This window comes from Notechis scutatus, chromosome 3, assembly GCF_049901735.1.
Source record: "Notechis scutatus isolate UNSWTSFEM ecotype Mainland chromosome 3, rNotScu1.2, whole genome shotgun sequence".
NCBI lineage: Eukaryota > Metazoa > Chordata > Lepidosauria > Squamata > Elapidae > Notechis > Notechis scutatus.
The window spans coordinates 209,701,998-209,726,508 of NC_142011.1; the positions used below are offsets into that span (position 1 = coordinate 209,701,998).

Below are 24,511 nucleotides of genomic sequence, written 5' to 3' on the forward strand. Positions count from 1 at the left end.
GGAAGCATTGCGGGGGGGGCTCGTTCCTGTGTGGGGGGGGTCAGATGGGACCCCCCAGGAGCCTGAACGGCCCCTCCCTCCCTCCCCCTCCCTCAGGCAACATCCGGGTCCTGTGTCGCCTGAAGCCACTGACCGAGGAGAAGCAGCAGCAGCAGCAGCCGGGGGTCCTGGGGGGTCCCGGGGTGGAAGCCAGCCTGGCTGAAGACGGCTGCCTGACCGCCAGCTACAAGGGGACGGAGCATCGCTTCAAGCTGGACAAGGTCTTCCTGCCCTGCGCCACTCAGGAGGAGGTGAGCCCCTCCCCGTCGCCCAGGGTCTCCACTCGGCCCCCTTCACCCACCCACAACCCACTCCCCACCTGGGGAGGCAGAACGGAAGGCGCGGGATGCGGGGAGGCAGCACGTCCCTGTGGAAACTCTGGGAAGGACATACGAGGGGGGAGGTCCCATCATGCCCTGCCTTATACTGGAGAGCCCCCTTTCGGGGGGAGGGGGTGCTGCCTCAGGGAACTCCGAAAGCCTAGAGTAGAATAGAATGGAATGGAATGGAATAGAATAGAATAGAATAGAATAGAATAGAATAGAATGGAATGGAATGGAATGGAATGGAATGGAATGGAATGGAATGGAATGGAATGGAATAGAATAGAATAGAATAGAATAGAATAGAATAGAATAGAATAGAATAGAATAGAATGGAATGGAATGGAATGGAATGGAATGGAATGGAATGGAATGGAATAGAATAGAATAGAATAGAATAGAATAGAATAGAATAGAATAGAATAGAATAGAATATGGAATGGAATGGAATAGAAATTAGAATAGAATATGGAATGGAATGGAATGGAATGGAATGGAATGGAATAGAATAGAATAGAATAGAATAGAATAGAATAGAATAGAATAGAATAGAATAGAATAGAATAGAATAGAATAGAATAGAATAGAAAACAGAATAGAATAGAATAGAATAGAATAAGGAATAGAATAGAATAGAATATGGAATGGAATAGAATAGAATAGAATAGAATAGAATAGAATAGAATAGAATAGAATAGAATAGAATAGAATAAGGAATAGAATAGAATAGAATATGGAATGGAATGGAATGGAATAGAAGAATAGAATAGAATAGAATAGAATAGAATAGAATAGAATAGAATAGAATAGAATAGAATAGAATAGAATAGAATATGAAATGCAATGGAATGGAATAGAAATTAGAATAGAATAGAATTGGAATAGAATAGAATAGAATAGAATAGAATAGAATAGAATAGAATAGAATAGAATAGAATAGAATATGGAATGGAATGGAATAGAAATTAGAATAGAATAGAAATAGAATAGAATAGAATAGAATAGAATAGAATAGAATAGAATAGAATAGAATAGAATAGAAATTAGAATGGAATGGAATGGAATGGAATAGAATAGAATAGAATAGAATAGAATAGAATAGAATAGAATAGAATAGAATAGAAATTAGAATGGAATAGAATAGAATAGAATAGAATAGAATAGAATAGAATAGAATAGAATAGAATAGAATAGAATAGAATATGGAATGGAATGGAATGGAATAGAATAGAATAGACTAGAATAGAATAGAATAGAATAGAATATGAAATGGAATGGAATAGAAATTAGAATAGAATATGGAATGGAATGGAATGGAATGGAATGGAATAGAATAGAATAGAAATTAGAATAGAATGGAATGGAATGGAATAGAAATTAGAATAGAATAGAACAGAACAAAACAGAACAGAACAGAACAGAACAGAATAGAATAGAATAGAATAGAATAGAATAGAATAGAATAGAATAGAATAGAATAGAATAGAAATTAAAACAGAACAGAAGAGAATAGAGTAGAATCCTTTATTGGCCAAGTGCGATTGGACACCCAAGGAATTTATCTTTGGTGCAGAATCTCTCGGTGTCCATAAAAGCTATAAGTGACAAATCATGATCATAGTCTTCAAACACATTCATCATAAATCATAAGATGCAACACTTAGTGATAGTCATAGGATACTAAATAAGCAATCAACAGAATCGTGCTGGGAAACTAAACAAAACAGCATTCATATTAAATAAAACAACCTATAAAGGATACTTTCCCCATTAAGGAGAGCCGGCCACAACTCTCCTTTTCCCTGTGTGTGTGTGTGTGTGTGTGTGTGTGAGAGAGAGAGAGAGAGAGAGAGAGAGAGAGAGAGGCAGGTCAGTGGGTGACCCCCTTCCTGGTTTCCAGTCACCCCCAACCCTGGCCATGCTGCTTCAGCCTCCCTGGGGCCGGACTAAGCCTTGCTCTGGCTCCGCCTCTCTGCTCCCCACTCCAGGTGGGCCCAGAGCTCGCCTGCCCCCAACTGCCGCCCCCAACTCCTCCGCAGCTTCTACCCTCAGCCCTGGGGGGGGAGGCCCCCCCCAACCCCTCCCTGCTCTTTCAGGTCTTCCTGGAGATTGAGCCCGTGGTCCTGTCTTGCCTGCAAGGCTACAACGTTTGCATCTTCGCCTACGGACAGACGGGCTCGGGCAAGACCTACACCATGGAGGTAAGGCCTCGTCCAGCGTGGGGGGGGTGGGAGGGGGGGCTGAGGGAGGCTCCCACCTTGGAGGGGATCGGGGCTGGGCCAGCAAAGCGGACCTCCAATACGAGAGGAAGTTGGTAGCTCAGGGTTGAACTGGGGGGGGGGGGGGATCCTTGGAGAGCTGGGAGGTTTCCTTGCAGACGTTTCACGACCCAACTAGGGAACCTCGTCAGGAGGGCTAGAAGGGAGCAGGGTTTTTTCTCTCTGATTATACACAAGGCTTTCCCTATCAAATGAAAATAAACAGGGAGCAACCCCCCCTCCCTTATAGCACGGATGATGTACCCTAGTTGGATTACGTGACGTCTTCAAGAGATGTTTCATGACCCAAGAAGCTCACAAAGCACCAAGGACTCCCCAGTCCTCCCCCCCCATCCTCCTCCTCCTCCCTGCAAAATTCCCTTGCAGCCCTGATGAAGTTACCTAGTTGGGTCATGAGACGTCTACAAGAAAACCACTAAGCTCAGAGAGCATCAAGAACCCCACATTCTTTTTCCTCCTCCTCCTCCTCCTCCTCTTCCTCCTCCTCCTCCTCCTCCTCCTCCTCCTCCTCCTCCTCCTCCTCCTCCTCCTCCTCCTCCTCCTCCTCCTCCTCCTCCCTTCCAGAACTGATGATGCTACCTAGTTGGGTCATGAACCATCTACAAGAAAACCACCAAGCTCAGAGAGCATCAAGGACTCCCAAGTCCCTCCTCCTCCTCCTCTTCCTCCTCCTCTTCCTCTTCCTCCTCCTCCTCCTCCTCCCCTCCTCCTCCTCCTCCTCCCTGCAAACCCCTCCCTTCCAGCGCTGCTGATGCTACCTAGCTGGGTCATGAAACGTCTGCCAGAAAGCATCCAGTCTCAGATCCCAAGGACCTCATGGGCCTCTTATGCCCCGTGCAGAAGAGAGTCTGGAGACAGGAAGGGGGTTGCAGAAGACAAATGCCGCCCCCCCCCGCCCCCTTCAGGGCTGCTTCCCTGGGAGGAAAAAAAGGCTCCCAAACTCTCCTTTCCTTCCAGGGGGTCCCAGGGAATCCGGGGATCAACCAGCGGGCCCTGAGAGCTCTCCAGCAGGAGATGGAGGCCAAGCAGGCGCAGGCATGGACCTTCTCCGTCCACCTCACCATGGTGGAGATCTACAACGAAGCGATCAGGTCAGCAGAGGAGGATCCCGGCCTTGCCAGAGGATGGAGGTTCAGGGCAACCCGGAGCTCCGTCGGCCTAATTTTCCTTCCGTGCCCTACAGAGGTTTAGTGCCTGAAAGATGCTATTTATTTCCATCCCGCTTTTTCTATTACTTTAGGAGTAACTCAGGGCAGCGAACATATCTACTATTCTTTCCTCCTGGTGTCTTCCCCACAACAACCCTGCGAGGTGGGTTGGGAGAGACTGACTGGCCCAAAGTCACCCAAAGGGCTTTCGTGCCCAAGGCGGGACTAGAACTCCCAGTCTCCTGGTGATTGGCCCAAAGTCACCCAGCTGGCTTTCATGCCTAAGGCGGGACTAGAACTCCCAATCCCCTGGTGATTGGACCAAAGTAACCCACGGGCTTTCATGACTAAGGTGGGACTAGAACTCCCAATCTCCTGGTGATTGGCCCAAAGTCACCCAGCTGGCTTTCATGCCTAAGGCGGGACTAGAACTCCCAATCCCCTGGTGATTGGACCAAAGTAACCCACAGGCTTTCATGACTAAGGCGGGACTAGAACTCCCAATCTCCTGGTGATTGGCCCAAAGTCACCCAGCTGGCTTTCATGCCTAAGGCGGGACTAGAACTCCCAATCCCCTGGTGATTGGACCAAAGTAACCCACGGGCTTTCATGACTAAGGCGGGACTAGAACTCCCAGTCTCCTGGTGATTGGCCCAAAGTCACCCAGCTGGCTTTCATGCCTAAGGCGGGACTAGAACTCCCAATCCCCTGGTGTGATTGGACCAAAGTAACCCACAGGCTTTCATGACTAAGGCGGGACTAGAACTCCCAATCTCCTGGTGATTGGCCCAAAGTCACCCAGCTGGCTTTCATGCCTAAGGCGGGACTAGAACTCCCAATCCCCTGGTGATTGGACCAAAGTAACCCACAGGCTTTCATGACTAAGACGGGACTAGAACTCCCTGTCTCCTGGTGAATGGGCTCAAAGTCACCCAGCCGGCTTTCGCGCCTAAGGCGGGACTAGAACTCCCAGTCTCCTGGTGATTGGCCCAAAGTCACCCAGCTGGCTTTCGTGCCTAAGGCGGGACTAGAACTCCCAGTCTCCTGGTGATTGGCCCAAAGTCACCCAGCTGGCTTTCGTGCCTAAGGCGGGACTAGAACTCCCAGTCTCCTGGTGATTGGCCCAAAGTCACCCAGCTGGCTTTCGTGCCTAAGGCGGGACTAGAACTCCCCGTCTCCTGGTGATTGGCCCAAAGTCACCCAGCTGCTTTTCACAACTAAAGCAGAGCCCTAATCCTCAACTCCAGGGAGCAATCCGTTCCAGTGTTGGAGCAGCCACAACTTCTAGTGGCAGGCCGTTCCACTGGTTAATTGTTCTGAGTGTCAGGAAGTGTCTCCTTAATTCTAAGTCGCTTCTCTCCTTGATGAGTTTCCACCCGTTGCTGCTTCGGGGGCTTTGGGGAAAAGGTGGGAGAGAGCTACCTGCTCCCCTTTCTCTTCTCTCTCCTATCCAGAGATCTACTGACCAAGGACCCTCAGGAGAAGTTAGACATCAAGTTGCATCCCGATGGGAGCGGGCAGGTTCACGTCCCGGGCCTCACCAGTGTGGAAGTCCAGAACTTCTCCGAAATTCAGAAGGTAGGCAGACTGGATCCCGTTTTGGGGACCCGTTCGATAAGACGGGCACTGCCAGTCCGACGGTGAGCACAGGGTGGCCAGGGAAGGTGAGGTTCTGGGTTGTGGTAATTCACTTGGCAATGCCAAAGCTCACCTGGGACAGCAAACGGGCGTGAGCCACTTTGGTCTAGTGCCGGGGTCTCCAGTTGTGGACTTCAATTCCCAGAATTCCCCAGCCAGCATAACCCGCCCCAACTCTGTTCATCTGTATCATCCTCCTCTTCTAAGGACCCCATAATCCCTTGCCTTGGGGCGGAGTCTGGGCAACTGAATGGAGCTGAGTGTTTACTGGCCGGATGCCCTTCTTGTCGCCGGGGAGGAGTTGTATTCGGCAGATCGATTCTCGTTGATCGAACTCACAGCCTCCTGATTGGAGGAGAGAGCTCCACCCCTCGGCCACCGCGCCACTTTCCAACTCTGTTCATCTGTCTCTGTGTCAGATTCTCCAACTGGGAAAACGGAACCGCACGACCTTCTCCACCCACATGAACGCACACAGCTCCCGTTCGCACGCTCTGCTCACACTTACGCTCATGGGCACTGAGCTGACCAGCGGCACGAAAGTCACAGGTAGCTGTGGACGCCTTCCGCCCTCCCCCCCCCCCAAAAAAACTTTTTTATTTGGTTATAAAGTACTAGCTGGATACCCAGGTGCTTCACCTACGAAACTATGTGGTCGGGCTTAGTTTTGGGGGAGGAAAATAAAGGGGAACAAATTCTTCCTCTGCCGACCAGCATCCATCGGTGTTCATCCGGCTAGTGTCCTGACAGTGCGTGAGAGTGGAGGGCTGCATGGAAACTGAAACAGTATTTGCTGTGTGAGCAAGGAGGAGACAGCAAGGAGCCTGGGCGTGGCTTAGCTCAACTGTTCTGTACTAAAGTTGCTTGGTGCTCTGAAACTGAAACTGAAACTCCTCTGCTTGTGTTTTGCATTTGGAAGAGATTTCTTCTCAGGTGGGGAGTGGGAGTAGAACTCCTTAGCATCAGAGCGTGTTAATAATAATAATAATAATAATAATAATAATAATAATAATAATAATAATAATAATAATAATAATAATAATAATAATATAGGAAATACTGTAAATGCTCTGAGGGTCATTTGGAAAAATCCTTTCTCAGTGAGCCCCTAGAAGCCAAATTTCAAGTTTGTAGGCTTTACGGTTCTGGAGATTTGTTGGAGCCTCTCCTTCCATCGGGTGGGGAGGGAAGGCTGAAGGCCCCACCCACCCACCCAATGCTCTTTTAAGCCCCCTCGCCTTGGATCAATGCAGAACCGCCTTCAGTGCTGGAGAGCTTGACCAACCGCCTTGTCCTTCCAGGGAAGCTCAACCTGGTGGACCTGGCTGGCTCAGAACGGGTGTGGAAGTCTGGCGCGCAGGGGGAGCGTCTGAAGGAAGCCCAGAGCATCAACCGCTCCCTGCTGGCCCTTGGAGAGGTCATCCAGGCCCTGCGGACGAAGCAGGCCCACGTGCCCTTCCGCAACTCCAGGCTCACCTACCTGTTGCAGGACTCCCTGGGCAAGGGCAGCAAGACAGTCATGATGGTGCAGGTGAGGGGAGGTGGCAGGGATGGAGCCCCCCCCCCAAAGGTAACAGGGCTGGGCCCGAGGCCCTTGGCTGAAAGTTCAACAACAACGGCAGAGGCCACTACAGGTACAGCAAAGGTGGTACCTGGCTCAGTAGTAGTAACTGTGAGAGGGATCTTGAGGTCCTAGGGGGGACAATCCCTTAGATATGAGCCAGACGTGTGCTGCAGCTGCCAAAAAAGCCAACACAACCCTAGGTTTCATCAACAGAGGAACAGAATCAAGATGACCTAAAGTGCTGAGACCACTTTTATAAGGGGGAGGCCACACTTGGAATATGCTGCGTTCAGTTTTGGTAGCCACGATGTAAAAAAGGATGTGGAGACTCTAGAAAAGAGAAGAGCAACCAGGAGGATGAGGGGACTGGAGGCTAAAACATACGAAGGACGGTTGCAGGAACTGGGCTTGGCTGGTCTAGGGAAGAGAAGGACCAGGGGAGACAGGAGAGCAGCCTTCCAATATTTGAGGGGCTGCCACAGGGAGGAGGAAGGGGGTCAAGCTATTCTCCAAAGCACCTGAGCTACAGGGTCAAGAAGCAACAGGTGGAAAGTCATCAAAGAGAGAAGCAAATTAGCACTAAGAAGAAATTTCCTGTCATTTAGAACAATTAACCAGTGGAACAACCTGCCTCCAGAAGTTGTAAATGCTCCAACACTGGAAGTTTTTAGGAAGAGATTGGATAACCATTTGTCAGAAGTGGTGTAGGGTTTCCGGCCTAAGCAGGGGGTTGGACTAGAAGACCTCCAAGGTCCCTTCCAACACTTCTATTCTATTCTATTCTATTCTATTCTATTCTATTCTATTCTATTCTATTCCTTATTCTATTCCTTATTCTATTCTATTCTATTCCTTATTCTATTCTATTCTATTCTATTCTATTCTATTCCTTATTCTATTCTATTCCTTATTCTATTCTGTTCTATTCTATTCTATTCTATTCCTGTATTTCTATTCTATTCCTTATTCTATTCTATTCTTATTCTATTCTATTCTATTCTATTCTATTCTATTCTATTCTATTCTAATTCCTTATTCTATTCTATTCTATTCTATTCTATTCTATTCTATTCCTGTATTTCTATTCTATTCCTGTATTTCTATTCTTTTCCATGCCACTCAGTTGTGGAGGGACTCTGAGTCTTTTCTTAAAAGCCTCCAGTGATGCAGCACCTACCACCTCTGCAGCAGGGGGCCTTCAAACTTGACCCCTTGAAGACTGGTGGACTTCCACTCCCAGAAGTCCCTCCTCCAGTCATTTTAGCTCAGGGATTCTGGGACTGGAAGTCCACCAGTCTTATATATATTTGGGGGGAGGGGCTCCAGAGCCTTCAGGTCTGCCGATTTCTCCTCTTTGCCTTTTCCTTCCTCCAGATTTGCCCCCTGGAGAAGAATGTGGGCGAATCCATTTGCTCCCTCAAGTTTGCCCAGCGGGTCTGCAAAGTGGAGCTGGGACCGGCCTCCCGTCGCGTCAAGGCCCCGGACCAGCGTGAGATCTGAGACCCCCCCCTCCCCGGCCCTCTGGCAGGTCCCCTCCTCTTGGGGAAGGACCGGGCAGGTGGGCCCTGCCTTGACAAATAGGCCCTGCTAAGGAAGTCTGGAAATGCATATTTGAGGGTCCCAGGATTGGGGGGGGGGTCCGCTCTTCAGATCGGCTACCCTCCTTGCCTTACCAGCTTTGCCCCTTTTCTGCCCTGGTTCTCCTATTCACAGCCCCCCGCCTCCCTCCCCAGGGCAGAGAAAGCTGCCCCCCCATGTGGCTAGCTTGCCCCCTTCCTGAGAGCCCCCCTCCTCATTTGCCAAGCACCCCCCACCCCCGGCAGGCTTTACAGATGGCATAAAGAGAGTCGGGGGGCTACATTTTCCTAGCCAGGTTCCTGGGACTAAGAGCTGGCCTAGTTTCCCCTCTCCGGGTGGGACTCGGAGTCCATCATCCACAGCCTTCCTCCTCGCATCTCCCTTGCGTTCATGGAGGGTTAAAGGGCAGGTATTGGGGGTATTGCTGGTACAAGCCCCCATCCTCTAAGACAGGGATCTCCAACCTTGGCCACTTTTTTTAAGCCTGGTTGGATTTCAATGCCCGGAATTCTGGGAGTTGAAGTCCACCAGGCTTAAACGTTATTTTGGAATAGACTCTCCTGCTCAAGCAGGGGGTTGAGCTAGATGACCTCCAAGGTCCTTCCCAACTCTTTGTTATTCTATGAAAGTTGCCAAGGTTGGAGACCCCTGCTCTTAAGACCCCGGAGTGTATACTGCAATTCCTTGGAACTCCACCTGGCTTTTCTCTCTGCGGGATGGCCCACCCTCCCATTTGGGGGGGGGGGGAGGGGACCACCCCCCCCCCAAATCCTTTTTAGCAGAGGGCTGCCCAGGCTTCCCACCCAGATGCCAGGAAAGGCCTGCCCGATGCCCTGATTTGCGGTGGGCCCCTTTTTATCCATGATCCCTGTAATATATATTGTGGTTTTGTTTGAATGACAGAGCCGGAAGGGATCTTGGAGGTCTTCTAGTCCAACCCCCTTTCCTTTCCTGGCTCAGTTCCTGTCCAAGGGAAACCTCTTTTTTTGTCGCTGCTCAGGACAATAAATCAGTATTGCCACCTCACCTTGTGGGCAATCTTTGTGTGTGTGTGTGTATACCCTCCTTTTGTGCTGCGGGTGGCACTGGCCAGGCTCACACACTTCACACACAAGTAGGTTTGCTCCAACCATCATTTGCACTTAAGCTGAAACTGGCTGTGCCCCAATCAGGTTAGCAATAAGGGGGAATATTTTGGAGCGCAGGGTTGAAATGAGGGGGGTCCTTCATGCTGTCTTGAGCTGGTTTTTTTCTTTTATTGGTGTCTTATATAAAATAGAAAAATACAAGCTATTCTCCAAGGCCCCCGAAGGCCAGACAAGGAACAAGGGATGGAAACTGATCAAGGAGAGATTCAACCTGGAAAAAGGGAGAAACTTTCTGACAGGGAGAACAATCAACCCCTGGAACAGAAGTTGCCTTTGGAAGTTGTGGGAGCTTCATCCCTGGAGGCTTTCAAGAAGAGATTAGACTGCCATTTGTCAGAAATGGTGTAGGGTCTCCCGCTTGGGCGGGGGTTGGACTAGATGACCTACAAGGTCCCTTCCAACTCTTGTTAATCTGAATCTAAAAGAAAATAGTAAGAAAAATAGGGGAGGGAGGAGGGGAGGGAAAAGGCATTCCTACTCCCTTTGGTGCAGTAAAATAAGTTAATACCATCAAACTCCCAACTTTTTTACTTTTACAGAGTGATATAAACTGGCCCTTTTTATAACAACAAACCTGTCTAATCGGTAAAGCCCCAAATCAAAGTTTCATATGTATTTTTTTTTCACCTCAAGCACAAAGTCCAGAAGCGGTTTCCAAGTAGAAACAAAAGCAATTTTGTGTGGTTTTTTTCCTTGTATCAAAGCAGTTCCATTTAGCATCTCTGCTAACTAGTCAACTTTTGCAGCCCTTCATCCATTGTGAGGATCAAAGTGTCCTTCCCTTTTGGTGCATAATCTTGTAGAGCTTGTAGAGGTTTCATGACCCAAACTAGTTGATCCCTGATGATGTTCCCTAGTTGGGTCATGAAACGTCTGCAAGAAAATCACCCAGCTCAGAGAGCAACAGGGACCTTTCGGCCCCTCCTGTCCTCCTCCTCCTCCCCACAAACCCCACTCTCTTCTACCACTGATGATGTTACCCAATTGGGTCATGAAACGTCTGCAAGAAAACCACCAAGCTCAGAGACCACCAAGGACCCCACAGTTCTGCTCCTCTCCTATATTATCACCACTACCATTCCTAAAACCCCACTCCTTTCCAGCACTGATGATGTTCCCTAGTCGGGTCATAAAACGCCCGCAAGAAAACCACCAAGCTCCAGGAGTACCAAGGACCCCATAGTTCCCCCTCCCTCCCTGTCCTATTTCTCGATTATTCCTCCTCCTCTCTCTTCTGCTCCTCTTCACCCACCCCCCCTTCTAACACTGACAAAGTTACCTAGTTGGGTCATGAAACATCTGCAAGAAAACCCTCAAAAGCTCAGAGACCCCCAAGGACCCCTCACCCCTATCGTGGCTTCACCCGATATCAGATCCCAACCTTGAGAGAGATTACGGAATGACACTCTGGCTGAAGCGCACCCTGTAAGAAGTGAGAAGAAAAACCAAACAAGGGAGCAACGGTATTTGAAATACAAAATGTTTATTAATTTAAATAAACGTTATCAACATGCCCTTGAAAACCGGGCAGGAATCACCCACCATCCAAAGCCGATCCGTGCAACCGGAACTGCAAACCACCAGCTATAAAATGCGTCCCCCAGGAAGTAACCAGTGGCCAAGCTCCCCATTTGACTGACCCCCCCCCAGGAACAAGATGCCTTCGGAGCAAAGCATGGGCCATGGCCAGGACGTGGATAGTGGGCTTTGTGAACGGCCGCCACGATGACAGTGATAAAAAGTTTCTATGTGCAGGCATGGAAAACCATTGAAAGGGGAGCCCCCTCCCCACCAGGGACGGAGCCCCCAGAAAAAAAGCCACCTTGTGAAGTTGTGGCATAACAAGAATTAAAATAAATTAGGGGGTTTGTGCACTTCCAATTCAGGGCAATATCTGCCCAACCCCTCCCTCTTAATAGGGACACCCCCCCTCAGAAAGGGTAATGGTGAGGGGGCAGAGGTTGGAAGGGGACTACCCAAGGCAGAGGGGTTGCTAGCCAGGAGGCGTCCGGCCGGTGGCCAGCTTGCTGGACTTCCACCGGGCCGGGGGAGGCCTGGGTACGGGTGGGGTGGGCAGGGGCCCGTCACCAAGTTCCAGCAAGGAGAACCGGCGTAGGGAGCAGGCCCTAAAGTGCAACAGGGCAGGCTGAGCGAGGCTGGGATGGTGAGGAAAGTCGGCAGGGGTAAGGGCCCCCCAGCCAGGGACGAAGTGCCATGTGGGTGCCACAGGGGCACCTGGAAACAGTCTGTGCAGCAGGCGGGGGCAGCTGGGGAGGGTTGGCGGGGGCCCTTGGCCACCCTCCACGAGAGGAGGAGGAGGAGGAGGAGGGTGGAGGTGGCCGACGGAGGCTCCGTCCACGCTCGGGGGCGGGCTTCAGTGCCGCCATCTTCGCTCGGTGGCTTCAGCAGAGCGCTGATGGTGAAGGCCGCCTTGCAGGGTGGCTGCTTGGGGCTCTCCTCTTCCGTGAGGTGGTGGGCTTCGTCTGGGAGGGGCGTCTGGGGGTCCGGAGCAGCAGCAGCGCCACCGGGAGGCACGTAGGGATGGCCCTGCAGCACGAAGGGGCTGAGGTCGGGGGCGAAAGTCACTTCCCTTGGCGGGAGATGGCCGTGTTCTGCAGCTTCAGGGCTTCGGCAGGGATCCGTTCCACGTCTACCGTCCAGTAGTTCCCCTTCCCTTTGGGTTTGGACGGATCCTTCAGCACCTGGGGGGTGGTGGGAAGGGTCTGTCAGGGCTCCGGCAGTCCCCCCCATTTAAATCCTGAGTCTCGAACTTTAAGACTTCCAAAACTTAAAGATTTATTAGGAGTAAACATGCTGGCACCGCCTGGGTGCAGCCGACTCTCTAGAGGCCCATCATTCATTGCTCCCCTTGACCCTGATTTTTTCCCCCACCCCCTGGCTGTATCATAATTCATATTCTCCAATGGGACAACTCCATAGCTCTGAGTCATCCACCATGCTCTGCAGTTAGATATTTGCAAGGCAGACACTTCAGTCACCTAGTGACTATCTTTGAAAACATTTATGGAATGCACTTTCGGTTTGCAAGCTGCCGCACTGCTCCCCCTCTTCCCTTTCTGTTGGCAACTTTGAAAAGACCCTAGAAATATTTTATGAGTTGACATGGTCTCTGTGAGAGGCAGCCCCGCCCCCAGGTTCTTACTCTAGGCTCAAGGGTTCCCCAAACTTAGCCACTTTAAGGCTTGTGGATTTCAACTCTCAGAATTCTCCAGCCAGCTTTGCCGGATCTCGGGAAAGTTTTTGGGTTTCTGGGAGCTGAAGTCTTAAAGTGGCCAAGTTTGGAGACCTCTGAGCTAGCTGAAGAAGGATGGGATTGGAAATCCAGAGTATCTAGGGCAGGGGTCTCCAACCTTGGCCACTTTAAGCTAGGAGGACTTCAACTCCCAGAATTCCCCAGCCAGCTTTGCCGGATCTCGGGAAAGTTTTTGGGTGGACTTCAGTTCCCAGAATTCCCTGTTCAACTCTTCAGCTTTGCTGGCTGGGGAATTCTGGGAGTTGAAGTCCACAAGTCTTAAAGCTGCCAAGGTTGGAGACCCCCAATCTAGAGCCTTCCTTCTGGATCTCAGGAACGTGCCTGGATGGGTGGACTCAACTCCCAGAATTCCCCAGCCAGCAAAGCTGAAGAGTTGAACAGGGAATTCTGGGAACTGAAGTCTACCCAACCTTAACTTTCCCGAGATCCAGAAACACCAACTGCTGGATGGAAGCCTTCCCAGGAAAGCCTCTCTAGAGGTGTTGGAAAAGATGCCCCTCCCCAGAAGTCCCAAAAGATGCCCCTCCCCAGCAGGGGAGCCCACCTGGCTGAGAAGAGCCTCTCTGAAGAGGAAGGCCCCTTTCCCACCCAGCACCCGCCCGTCACCCTCCCAGAATGCCTGGTTACCATCCTGAAGCAGTCATTGGCAGAGAGATTGTGCCTGATGGAATCCTTCCACCCTTGGTAACTGTCTCGGAAGAATGGGAAAAACACACCAATCTGGCGGGTAATCTGAAAGAGAGAAAAGGGGGAGGGGAGAAAAAAGCCCCCTGCATTAGAACTGCTGGCTGGGCAGGGATGCCCCCCGTGGCCCTCTGGGGCTCCAGGTTGCCCCCTTCTCCACTGAGACAAGGGCCCAATCCTCGTCTGTGCCAGCCAGCATGGTGTAGGGCAGGGGTCTCCAACCTTAGCCACTTTTAAGACCGGTGGAATTGTGGGAGTTGAAGTCCACAAGTCTTAAAAAGTGGCCACCGCTGGTGTAGGGTCTCCTGTTTTGAGTAGGGGGTTGGCTAGAGGACCTCTGGGGTCCCTTCCAACCCTAGGATGGCTGAGGGACTCTGGGAGTTGAAGCCCACAAGTCTTCAAAATGGCCAAGGTTGGAGGAGACCGCTGCGGTGGTAGGGTCTCCTGCTTGAGCGGGGGGTTGGACTAGACCACCTCCAGGGTCCCTTTCCAACCCTAGGATTCCCGGCGGGGGAGGGGAGGGGGAGAAAAGCGGAGCCAAGGCCGCTGCCTTCCCCGCCCGCGCCTTCCGTCCGTCGCGAGGGCGAGAAGAAGCGGCGTTTCAAGAAAGTTCTATCAAGAAACAACCAAGCGGACGGAGCCGTCGGGGGGCAGTCCAGCGCCCCTGGCAGCCCCTCGAGGAAGCCCCCCTGCCCCTTTTCCAGCCTGGGACGCCCCCCCCCAAAGCGCCGGGGGTGGGGGAGGGAGGCTGGAAGCGCGGAGGAGCGGCGCCGGCGAGCCTCGACGGCCGAAAGCCGAGCGGGAACAGGGGGTTGGATTAGATGACCCTCCAAGGTCTCTTCCAACTCTTGCCATATGGCCAGTGAAGGGAGGGCGGACGGCTGGGCGAGGCGCGGTCCAGGATGCGGCCGCAGCAGGTCCCTTCCGACATCCCCAGCGGCCGCTAAGCGAGGCAGCCCTGGGGGCGGCGGCAAAGCGGCTGCCCGCCCCCTCGAGCCTCCCCTGGAAGGCAGGCAGGGAGGGTCCCTCGGGGGTCCCGCTCACCTGGGCGAGCTTCAGCTTCTTCCCCGGGGCGGCCGTGATGACCAGGGCGATCATGGCCAGGTAGCTGTAGGGGGGCTTGGCGTGGCGGCTGTAGCGCTTCTTGGGCCGGGGGCGCGGGGGCGGCGGCTCCGGGGAGCCCCGGGCCCTACGCTTGCCCCGTCGCCCGGCCGGAGGACTGGCCCCGTCGCCGTCCTGCATGGTTCCCCTGTCCGGCTGGAGAGCGCCGCCGCCCCGTCGGGCGGGGGGTTATAATGGGCGGGGGCGGGCGAGGGGGCGGCTTTCTCATGCTGATGGGGCAGACCGGGCGGCTCCTCCAGGCGCCGAGGGGCGGGTGGCCTCCCCTCCCCCACACACCCCGCAGAGCCAATGAGAAACTCCAAAGCCCAGCGCCCACCGCCCTGGGCTGTGGATTAGTGGGCGGCAGGTCACCGCCAGGAAGTGGCCTCCCCGCCTCAAACCCCCCAAAGTGGCCCAGGTTTGGCCCTGGGGGTGGGGAGATGGGGGAGGGGGCTCTCCTCGCAGAGAGTCCTCCTAATAACAGATAATCAGAGTTGGAAGGGACCTTATAGGTCATCTAGTCCAACCCCCCCCCAAGCCTTTCCACTTCTTTGAGAGCCTGGCTCTTTGGCCTTCCCGGGTTCAGAGAAAAAGTGGGGTGCATAAGAACGCCCTTGGCCTTTGGGGGGAATCCTTGGTGCTCCCTGAGCATGGTGGTTTCTTGCAGACCTTACATGGCCCAAACTAGGTTAAACACCATAGGGAGTGGGGTTTGCAGAGAGGAAGGAAGGAGGGAAAGGAAGGGAAGGACTGTGGGGTCTTTGGTGCTCTCTGAGTTTAACCTGGTTTAACTTAGTTTAACCTGGTTTCCTTGCACATTTCATGGTTGAAACTAGGTTAACATCATCATTGCCAGCAGGGAGTTGGGTTTGCAGAGAGAAAGGGAAGGGAAGGGAAGGGAAGGGAAGGGAAGGAAGGAAGGAAGGAAGGAAGGAAGGAAGGAAGGAAGGAAGGAAGGAAGGAAAAAAATAGGGAGGGGGAGGGAGGAAGGAGGGATGGACTGTGGGGCCTTTGGGGCTGTTTGAGCATGGTGGCAGACGTTTCATAACCCAATTAGGGAACATCATCAGTGCTGGGGAAGGAAGGAAGGAAGGAAGGAAGGAAGGAAGGAAGGAAGGAAGGAAGGAAGAAGGAAGGAAGAAAGAAGGAACTGGGGACCTTTGGGGCTCCCTGAGCTGGGTGGTTTTCTTGCAGACGTTACTCTCTGCAGGAAGCTGGTTTTGCAGAGAGGAAGGAAGGAAAGGGAGGGAGGGAAGGAAGGACTGGTCTTTGGTGCTCTCTGCAGATGTTTCCTGGTTTCCTTGCAATTTGAAACTAGGGAACATCATTGCTGCAGTGCTGAGGAAAGGGAGGAGAGGGAGGGAGGAAGGAAGGAAGGAAGGAAAAGGAAGGAAGGAAGGAAGAAAGGAAGAAGGAAGGAAGGAAAGAAGGAAAGAAAGAAAGAAAGAAAGAAAGAAAGAACTGGGGGACCTTTGGGGCTTTCTGAGCTGGGTGGTTTCTTGCAGACCTTACATGGCCCAAACTAGGTTAAACACCATTGCTAGCAGGGAGCGGGGTTTGCAGAGAGGAAGGAAGGAAAGGGAGGGAGGGAAGGAAGGACTGTGGGGTCCTGGGTGCTCTCTGAGTTTAACCTGGTTTAACCTAGTTTAACCTGGTTTCCTTGCACATTTCATGGTTGAAACTAGGTTAACATCATTGCTAGCAGGGTTTGCAGAGAGAAAGGAGAGGGAAGGGAAGGGAAGGGAAGGGGAAGGGAAGGGAAGGGAAGGGAAGGAAGGATGGAAGGAAGGAAGGAAGGAAGGAAGGAAGGAAGGAAGGAAGGAAGGAAGGAAAGAAATAAATGGTGGTTTTCCTGCAGACGTTTCATGACCCAGACTTAAGTTCAATATCACCATCTCGTCCAAGAAGCTGCTCCAGTGCTGGAGAAGTCCCGAAGCTTCTTGGATCAGAAACCAAACCTTTTTTTCAAAGAGAAAAATAAAAACCCAAGAAATTCCAGTTGCCTTTGGGGAGTGAGGGGGCAAAAGTACCTGGATGGAGGTGGAGGTGGAGGGTGGAGAATCTCCATTGGACATTCACCCAGAAGATGTGCAGCAGAGCCCATGATGCTGAGCTGGGGCCAGCTTATTGCCGGTCTGTGCGGACCTCTGGCCACAGGCCTGTCCATCCCAGGCACTGCTGTGTGTGTGTGTATTTGTGTGTGTGTATGGGAGTGTGATAGGCCCTTTATAGACGGCTTTCCTCGCTTACAAATTCCCTCTTGCAAATGACAAATACCTGGTGTGTCCAATCGCACTTGGCCAAGAAAGAATTCTTTTCTATCACAAGAGCCCTGCGGGATCGAGTCCCAGGTCTTGCTTCCCACACCTGGCTAAGATCTGGGGGGCTCCTGAGCTGTTTCCTTCCCTTGCCTCCACCCTTGAGATAACATTGTGTCTTCAAGAGGGCCCCTCCCTCTCCAGACAGCTCTTCCAGGGCTTTTTTTTTTTATCAGTTCCCATCTAAAAGCCAGGTGGGGGAGGTTGGGGGCAGGCTGGAGAAATTGCTTCTCTTCAGCCACCTGAAACAGGAAAAATATGGCCAACCCTTGGCCTTCTCCTTAAACCAGGGGTGTCCAACCTTGGCAACTTTAAGACTTGTGGACTTCAACTCCCAGAATTCCTCAGCCAGCTTTGCTGGACACCCCTGCCTTAAACCAACAGGTAGCTTGGGTTGCAGGAACTGGGCACAGCTAGTCTAGTGAAGAGAAGGACCCGGGGAGACATGATAGCAGCCTTCTAATATTTGGGGGGCTGCCACAAAGAAAAGGGGGGTGAAGATATTTCCCCAAGCACCCAAGGGAAGGACAAGAAGCAATTGAGAGAATCAAAGGAGAATCAAGGAGAATTTCCTGATGGTTGAGAACAATTTATCACTGGAAGGCCTCGCTTCCTTAAATCGGAGCCAGAGGTGTGCTGCAGCTGCCAAAAAACAAACAAAAAAGCCAACATAATCCTAGAGGCTGCATTAACAGAGCCACAGAATCAAGATCACATGAAATGTTAATGCCACTTTTTATAATGCAGGGGGTCTTCCAACTTGGCAGCTTTAAGAGATGTGGACTTCACCCCGAAAAGTACCAAAGTACTGGCTCAACATTCAAGCGTGGTTAGAGGAGTTAACAAAACAAAAGATCGAGTTCAAACCAGAGATCTTTCTGCTAGCTACGCTTAGAACCGACATGGAATAAGAAACACCAAAATCTAATATTACATATTATAACCGCTGCAAGAATTTCTCTTGCTCAAAACTGGAAACTGACCATGACACCCATAGATCTAGCAGTAATGAATAAGATACATCAATGTGCTGCTGGATCTTGAACGTAGCCTCAACTTGTACCCTGGATTGGTCTGAAAGATCTCCTCCTCCCCCACAAAATCCAGGAGCACGGTGAATGGAGCTCCAGGGAAGGCAGCCCTACTCAAGGAAGCCCCTCTGTGTAGCAAGCAAAGCCTCCATTCTGTGTAAGTTGGAGGAGGGGTCCCCTCCAGGAAGAGAAGGAAGTGCAGAAGGGGGTTGACTATTGGACCTCACCCGCCCCCTCTTTGGAGCTGCATTGTTTGTAGATTGCCCTGCTGAGCTACTACCTTCCTTTCTTCTGCTAAGCACCAGAGAAGGACACAAAAAGGCCGCTAATAGGGGCTATCAATGGCCATTGATGGCTGGCTGGGAGAAGCTCCACCTGGGAGGTCAAAAGGAGGTTATTTCGCTTTGGGTAGGACAAGCTGGCCTGAGGCGATGGAGAGGAAGAACACACATTCACACAAAGCACCAATTGAATCACAATAAGAGTTCCACAAACGCAGGAGCCTCCCCACCTTGGTCATTTTAATTTGGGTAGAAGGGATGGGGAATTCTGGGAGTTGAAGTTCACCCAACTTAGCTGAATAAGCAGGGTTGGAAGAGTTGGAGATGCCCCAAAAGCCAAAAAAATACCGGAAGAAAATGCAAACATGGCTTGAAAATATGATCAGACAACAAATAGATCTGAAACCTGAGACATTTTTATTGGGCACGATTCCAGGAAATTACAATAAGGGTGACGCATATTTGGTTCCACACATCCTAACAGCAGCTAGGACCGCATATGCACAATGTTGGAAAAACCCAGAAACCTCTGCAGACGGTATTATAATTTTAAAAATTCTAGAATGTGCAGAGATGGATAGGCTAACCCTAAAAAATTAAAGGAAAAGATGATTTGGACTATTTCATGAAAACTGTTCTATAAATGGTTAAATGACAGATATTGAGGTTAGAGGAGTGGAATTAGGTGAAATATGGTTTATAGGAGAAAGAAAAACAGATGAGTAAATATTTCTGACAGTTATATTATCAATACTATAATGGAAGATAATATAAGTTATGATTGATGTTATCATATTTGTTTATACATTACCATATATTTGTGTATGTATATATATGTATGGGTATATAATGTATGTATGTGTATGTGCTGGCTGGGGAATTCTGGGAGTTGAAGTCCCCCAGGCTTAAAGTGGCCAAGGTTGGAGACCCCTGCTCTAGGCAGCTTACAAAAAATAAAAACCCAATATACACAGACTAAATACAATCTCCCCCCCAACAATCAATCAATCAGAGAAGCCACTTGATAGAGTTCCATCACACTCTGCCCCCACCTTCAGGGCCTTATGAAAGAGGGTCAAAGTGCAGACCGGTCAGCAAATGATTTCAATAATTTTAAAAACAAGCAGACTTCAGACTGACATCAGGAAGTGTGTTCTGACCTAGGTTCCCCCCGCCCCAACAGCATGAAGCTGACTCCTCGTCCCCATAAAACCCCTTTCATTGAGTTTACAGTGAATTTCCTCTCCAGCAAAGGCCCAGCAAACAGCCTTTCATGAGATTTCACAACTTACAGACCTTTCTCAGGCTTGGAGAGCTGCCAGGCCGATATCTTTCAAACGCCACACTGTAGCAGACAATACTTGGCAAGAAGTCAGGAACAGATCTTCACCCTAATGAATTGAACTAATTGTTCAATTCAAACCCCACTCCCTTTTGGCTCCTCTTTATTCCCTATGGGAGGGGCCACTCACCGTCCACCTGTGGCTTTACTCCCAAGTCGACCCTTGTTCCTCAGCTGTTCCCTTCTTCTGGCAGCTTTGCCCATGCGCACCCTGGGAACAGGCTCCAGCTGTTCTTCTGCCCCATTGATCTCCAACTCCAAAGGGAGCTGATAACGGTCGGATGGCCCTGGCCCCATCTCTGCCTCCTACGCAGAGCCTTCCTCAGACTCCGGGACTGGCCCAGGTTCCTCCCCAACCTCCTCACTGTCCGACTCTGCTGCCAGGCCACAACAAAGTGTTTCCTAACTGCTCACCAATGGGACAGATTGCCACCAGAACTGGTGATGCCTCTAAGAGAGAAATCTATGGAGATTCTCCATCATCCAGTCCAAGGTGCTTTCCCAAAAAGCAACTGGATTTTTTTTTTCCTTCTTCCCTTTGAAAACACTTCGCTTCTCATCCCAGAACCCAAGAAGCAACCAGTTTAACCAGTGGAATGGCTTGACTCCAGAAGTTGTGGGTGCTCCAGGTCCTGCATCCATCTCTGGAGGTTTTAAAGAAGAGGCTGGACAGGCATTTGTCTGAAATGTGATAGGGTCTCCTGCTTAATCAAGGGGTTGGACTAGAAGACCTCCAAGCTCTATTCTGATTGATTGAAGCTTCTTGGATGGGAAGTAAAACATTTTCAAGGAACAATTAAAAACCCAGAAAGTCCAGTTGGCCTTTTGGACAAAGCCCCTTTGGGGACCCTTTAAGAGAGGTGCTTACAGGTCCTCAGCCTGCTGGAACCCTTAATTTGTCAGCTGCTCAAGGTTTACAACAGCGCTGAAAAAAGTGGCTTCCGTAAGTCCTTGAAGCCCTTAAGGTGGTTGCAGCAACCCGCTCTCAGGTGGTTCTAGTTTTGCAATCTTCTCAGCTGGTTTCCATTAAACGGTGAACCGGGAAGTTGATTTTGCTCCTTATAAAGATCGCATAATATACTTAGCGAGTTCGCATAACGTACTTAACAAGCAGGGTGATCCATTTAACCACGAGATCCATTGAACCTGGCAAAAACCAGACTCTGAAAAATCAGGTGTGATTCCCGTGACAATCACCTCCCTCAATTGAAATGGTCTAAATGGGGCTCAAGGACTTGATTGGATTGTGAATTCAATCAATCCATCAATCTGAATAGAGCTGGAAGGGGACCTCAGAGGCCTTCTAGTCCAGTCCCCCTGCAGCCCCTCTTTTCTATCTTATTTTATCCCAAGGGGCTGACCATTTTTTAAATATAGGTAGTTCTTGACTTATGACCACAATTTATGTTGCCAAGCGAGAAATTTGTGGTGGGTTTTGCCCCATTTCCCCACCTTTCTTGCCACCGTTGCTAAGTGCACCACAACTGTTATTAAGCTAGTAACATGGTTGTTAAATGAATCTGGTTTCCCCGTGGTCGGTGCTTCTCAGAAGCTGATCACATGACCTGCAGCTGTCATAAGTACATGCCAGTTGCCAAGCGTCTCAAATGTGCCATGGGGATGCGGCAAGTCTCATAAATATGAACCAGTTGTCAAGCATCTGAATGCAAACCACGTGAGTAGGGTGGTGATGCAACCGTCGTAAGTGTGAAAAATGGTCATAAGTCACTTTTTCAGTGCCTTTGCAACTCTGGTCACTACGTGAACTGTTGTAAGTTGAGGACCACCTGTGTTATTTGGAAATTATTTGTGTAGAAAACAGGAGAAGACGCAAAGGGGACTCTAAAACATAGGCCCATGGCAAGTTGTCTCCTTTTTGTGGTGACACACTGTGCACAAACACTTCTACGACTTAAGATGCTTGGTGTAAACTCAGCCATCACAATAGTTGTGGCTCCGGCACTGTTGTTTGTAAAAAAAAAAAAAAAAAAAAAAACCACAACTGTTGTGCCTTAGGACAACACAAATGCAATCACAATTATCAACACTCTGTGTGTGTGTGTGTGTGAACCAAATATCAGAAGACAAATTTATATCTGGAAAGGGACTCTTGGGAATGCAAACAGGAGACCAGATCTTTTTCTTTTGCGCTAAAAGAGAGTTGGGGGACGATGGGCCCGTTATGGTTGTGGACTTCAGCTCCCAGAATTCCTCAGCCAGCGTGGATTTGGGGACTTCAGCTCCCAGAATTCCTCAGCCAGCATGGATTTGGGGACTTCAGTTCCCAGAATTCCTCAGCCAGCGTGGATTTGGGGACTTAAGCTCCCAGAATTCCTCAGCCAGCGTGGATTTGGGGACTTCAGCTCCCAGAATTCCTCAGCCAGCGTGGATTTGGGGACTTCTGCTCCCAGAATTCCTCAGCCAGCGTGGATTTGGGGACTTCAGCTCCCAGAATTCCTCAGCCAGCGTGGATTTGGGGACTTCTGCTCCCAGAATTCCTCAGCCAGCGTGGATTTGGGGACTTCTGCTCCCAGAATTCCTCAGCCAGCGTGGATTTGGGGACTTCTGCTCCCAGAATTCCTCAGCCAGGGTGGATTTGGGGACTTCTGCTCCCAGAATTCCTCAGCCAGGGTGGATTTGGGGACTTCTGCTCCCAGAATTCCTCAGCCAGGGTGGATTTGGGGACTTCAGCTCCCAGAATTCCTCAGCCAGCGTGGATTTGGGGACTTCTGCTCCCAGAATTCCTCAGCCAGGGTGGATTTGGGGACTTCTGCTCCCAGAATTCCTCAGCCAGCATGGATTTGGGGACTTCTGCTCCCAGAATTCCTCAGCCAGGGTGGATTTGGGGACTTCAGCTCCCAGAATTCCTCAGCCAGCGTGGATTTGGGGACTTCTGCTCCCAGAATTCCTCAGCCAGCGTGGATTTGGGGACTTCAGCTCCCAGAATTCCTCAGCCAGCGTGGATTTGGGGACTTCAGCTCCCAGAATTCCTCAGCCAGCGTGATTTGGGGACTTCTGCTCCCAGAATTCCTCAGCCAGCGTGGATTTGGGGACTTCAGCTCCCAGAATTCCTCAGCCAGCGTGGATTTGGGGACTTCTGCTCCCAGAATTCCTCAGCCAGCGTGGATTCGGGGACTTCAGCTCCCAGAATTCCTCAGCCAGCGTGGATTCGGGGACTTCAGCTCCCAGAATTCCTCAGCCAGCGTGGATTTGGGGACTTCAGCTCCCAGAATTCCTCAGCCAGCGTGGATTCGGGGACTTCAGCTCCCAGAATTCCTCAACCAACATGGATTTGGGACTTTAGCTCCCAGAATTCCTCAGCCAGCATGGATTTGGGGACTTCTGCTCCCAGAATTCCTCAGCCAGGGTGGATTTGGGGACTTCTGCTCCCAGAATTCCTCAGCCAGCATGGATTCGGGGACTTCTGCTCCCAGAATTCCTCAACCAACGTGGATTTGGGGACTTCAGCTCCCAGAATTCCTCAGCCAGCATGGATTTGGGGACTTCTGCTCCCAGAATTCCTCAACCTTTTTCCAAGCTAAATCTGAATATATTCAGCCGCCCAAGACCTGAAAAGGTGCGCTGGGAGGATGAAGGAGGACCTGGATTTCCAGTTTTGTTTAAAGGTTTTGTGATGTTTTGTGGTTTTGTGGTTTTGTTGCAGCTGTAGCCTCCCAGAGCTGTGCTTAAAGCAGGTGGCCATAGAGGTCTTTTAAATGGGATGTTCACCCTTGGGAAGGCTAGAGATTGCATTTAAATATTTATTATTTCCCAAAAGAGGGATTTTTCAATAGATACTGTACTGGAGAAACCATTATTAGAGTATAAAAAGGTCCTTTTTTAAATAAAATAAAAAAGCAATGAATTTCCTGAGTTTTGGGGAGCAACAGTGCCCTCTCTCGGGACTTTTATTGTAAATTTTCCCAATCCAGTTTAATTCTCACTTGTCCTTCAGAGAGTCCTTGGCTTCCAGCCGTTCATTTAGTGACCAAAGTGACGTCACTGAAAAAAAACCTGACTTACAACCGTGTTTCACACTTACAACCCGTTGCAGTAGCATCTCCCATGGTCGTGTGGACAAAATTCCCATGCTTGGCAAACTGACTCATACTTACGACAGGCTCAGAGAGTCCCAGGGTCACATGATCCCCTTTTGCAACCTTCTGACAGCTTAACCGCAGTGACTCACTTAACAACCCATGGCAAGGAAAGTCGTGAAACAGAGCAGAATTCACTTCACAAATGTTTCGCTTGGCAACATTTGGGATTCAATTGTGGTTGTAAGTCGAGGAGCAGCTGAGCTGACCTTGCTTAATTTTTTTCAACCCCCCTCCTCCGAATTGAAAGGCGGTGCTTCCATTTTGGGAGGTGCTTCCATTTTGGGGGTTATGGACCATTGTGGAGGTGCCCCCCCCCTCCTAGGCCCCCCCCACTGCTGCCATTTGCCTTCTTCCAGTCACCAGAACCAGATACCCAGAGCCCTAACAGTCCCCCAGGGGCCCCTGAGAATGGCTTCCCCCCTCCCTCCATAATTTCATGCCCCCCCACGCCCCAAAAAGGAGGTTAGAGATAGTCAGAAGATAATTTTTGTAGTTCAGGGAGGAAATGGGGCTCTCTGAGCTTGGTGGTTTTCTTGCAGACATTTCGTGACCCAACTAGGGAACATCATCAGTGCTAGCAGGGAGTGGGGTTTGCAGAGAGAAAAGAAGGAAAGGGAGGGAGGGAGGGAGGGAGGGAGGGAGGAAGGAAGGAAGGAAGGAAGG

General features: G+C 50.5%; 1 protein-coding gene across 2 annotated transcripts in view; it reads left to right on the forward strand.

Moving 5' to 3' along the window:
- Window positions 1–9,332, forward strand: part of KIFC2 (kinesin family member C2) — a 34,218-nt gene extending 24,886 nt beyond the window's left edge. For both annotated transcript variants that reach the window (XM_087962302.1, XM_087962304.1), the window contains 7 exons: window positions 97–290; window positions 2,459–2,563; window positions 3,599–3,732; window positions 5,244–5,367; window positions 5,847–5,976; window positions 6,729–6,958; window positions 8,366–9,332. In XM_087962302.1, the coding sequence (XP_087818428.1) occupies window positions 97–290; window positions 2,459–2,563; window positions 3,599–3,732; window positions 5,244–5,367; window positions 5,847–5,976; window positions 6,729–6,958; window positions 8,366–8,491 (1,043 nt within the window). In that variant the 3' untranslated portion in view covers window positions 8,492–9,332. The remainder of the gene's footprint in view (window positions 1–96; window positions 291–2,458; window positions 2,564–3,598; window positions 3,733–5,243; window positions 5,368–5,846; window positions 5,977–6,728; window positions 6,959–8,365) is intronic.
- Window positions 9,333–24,511: the final 15,179 nt, after the last annotated feature.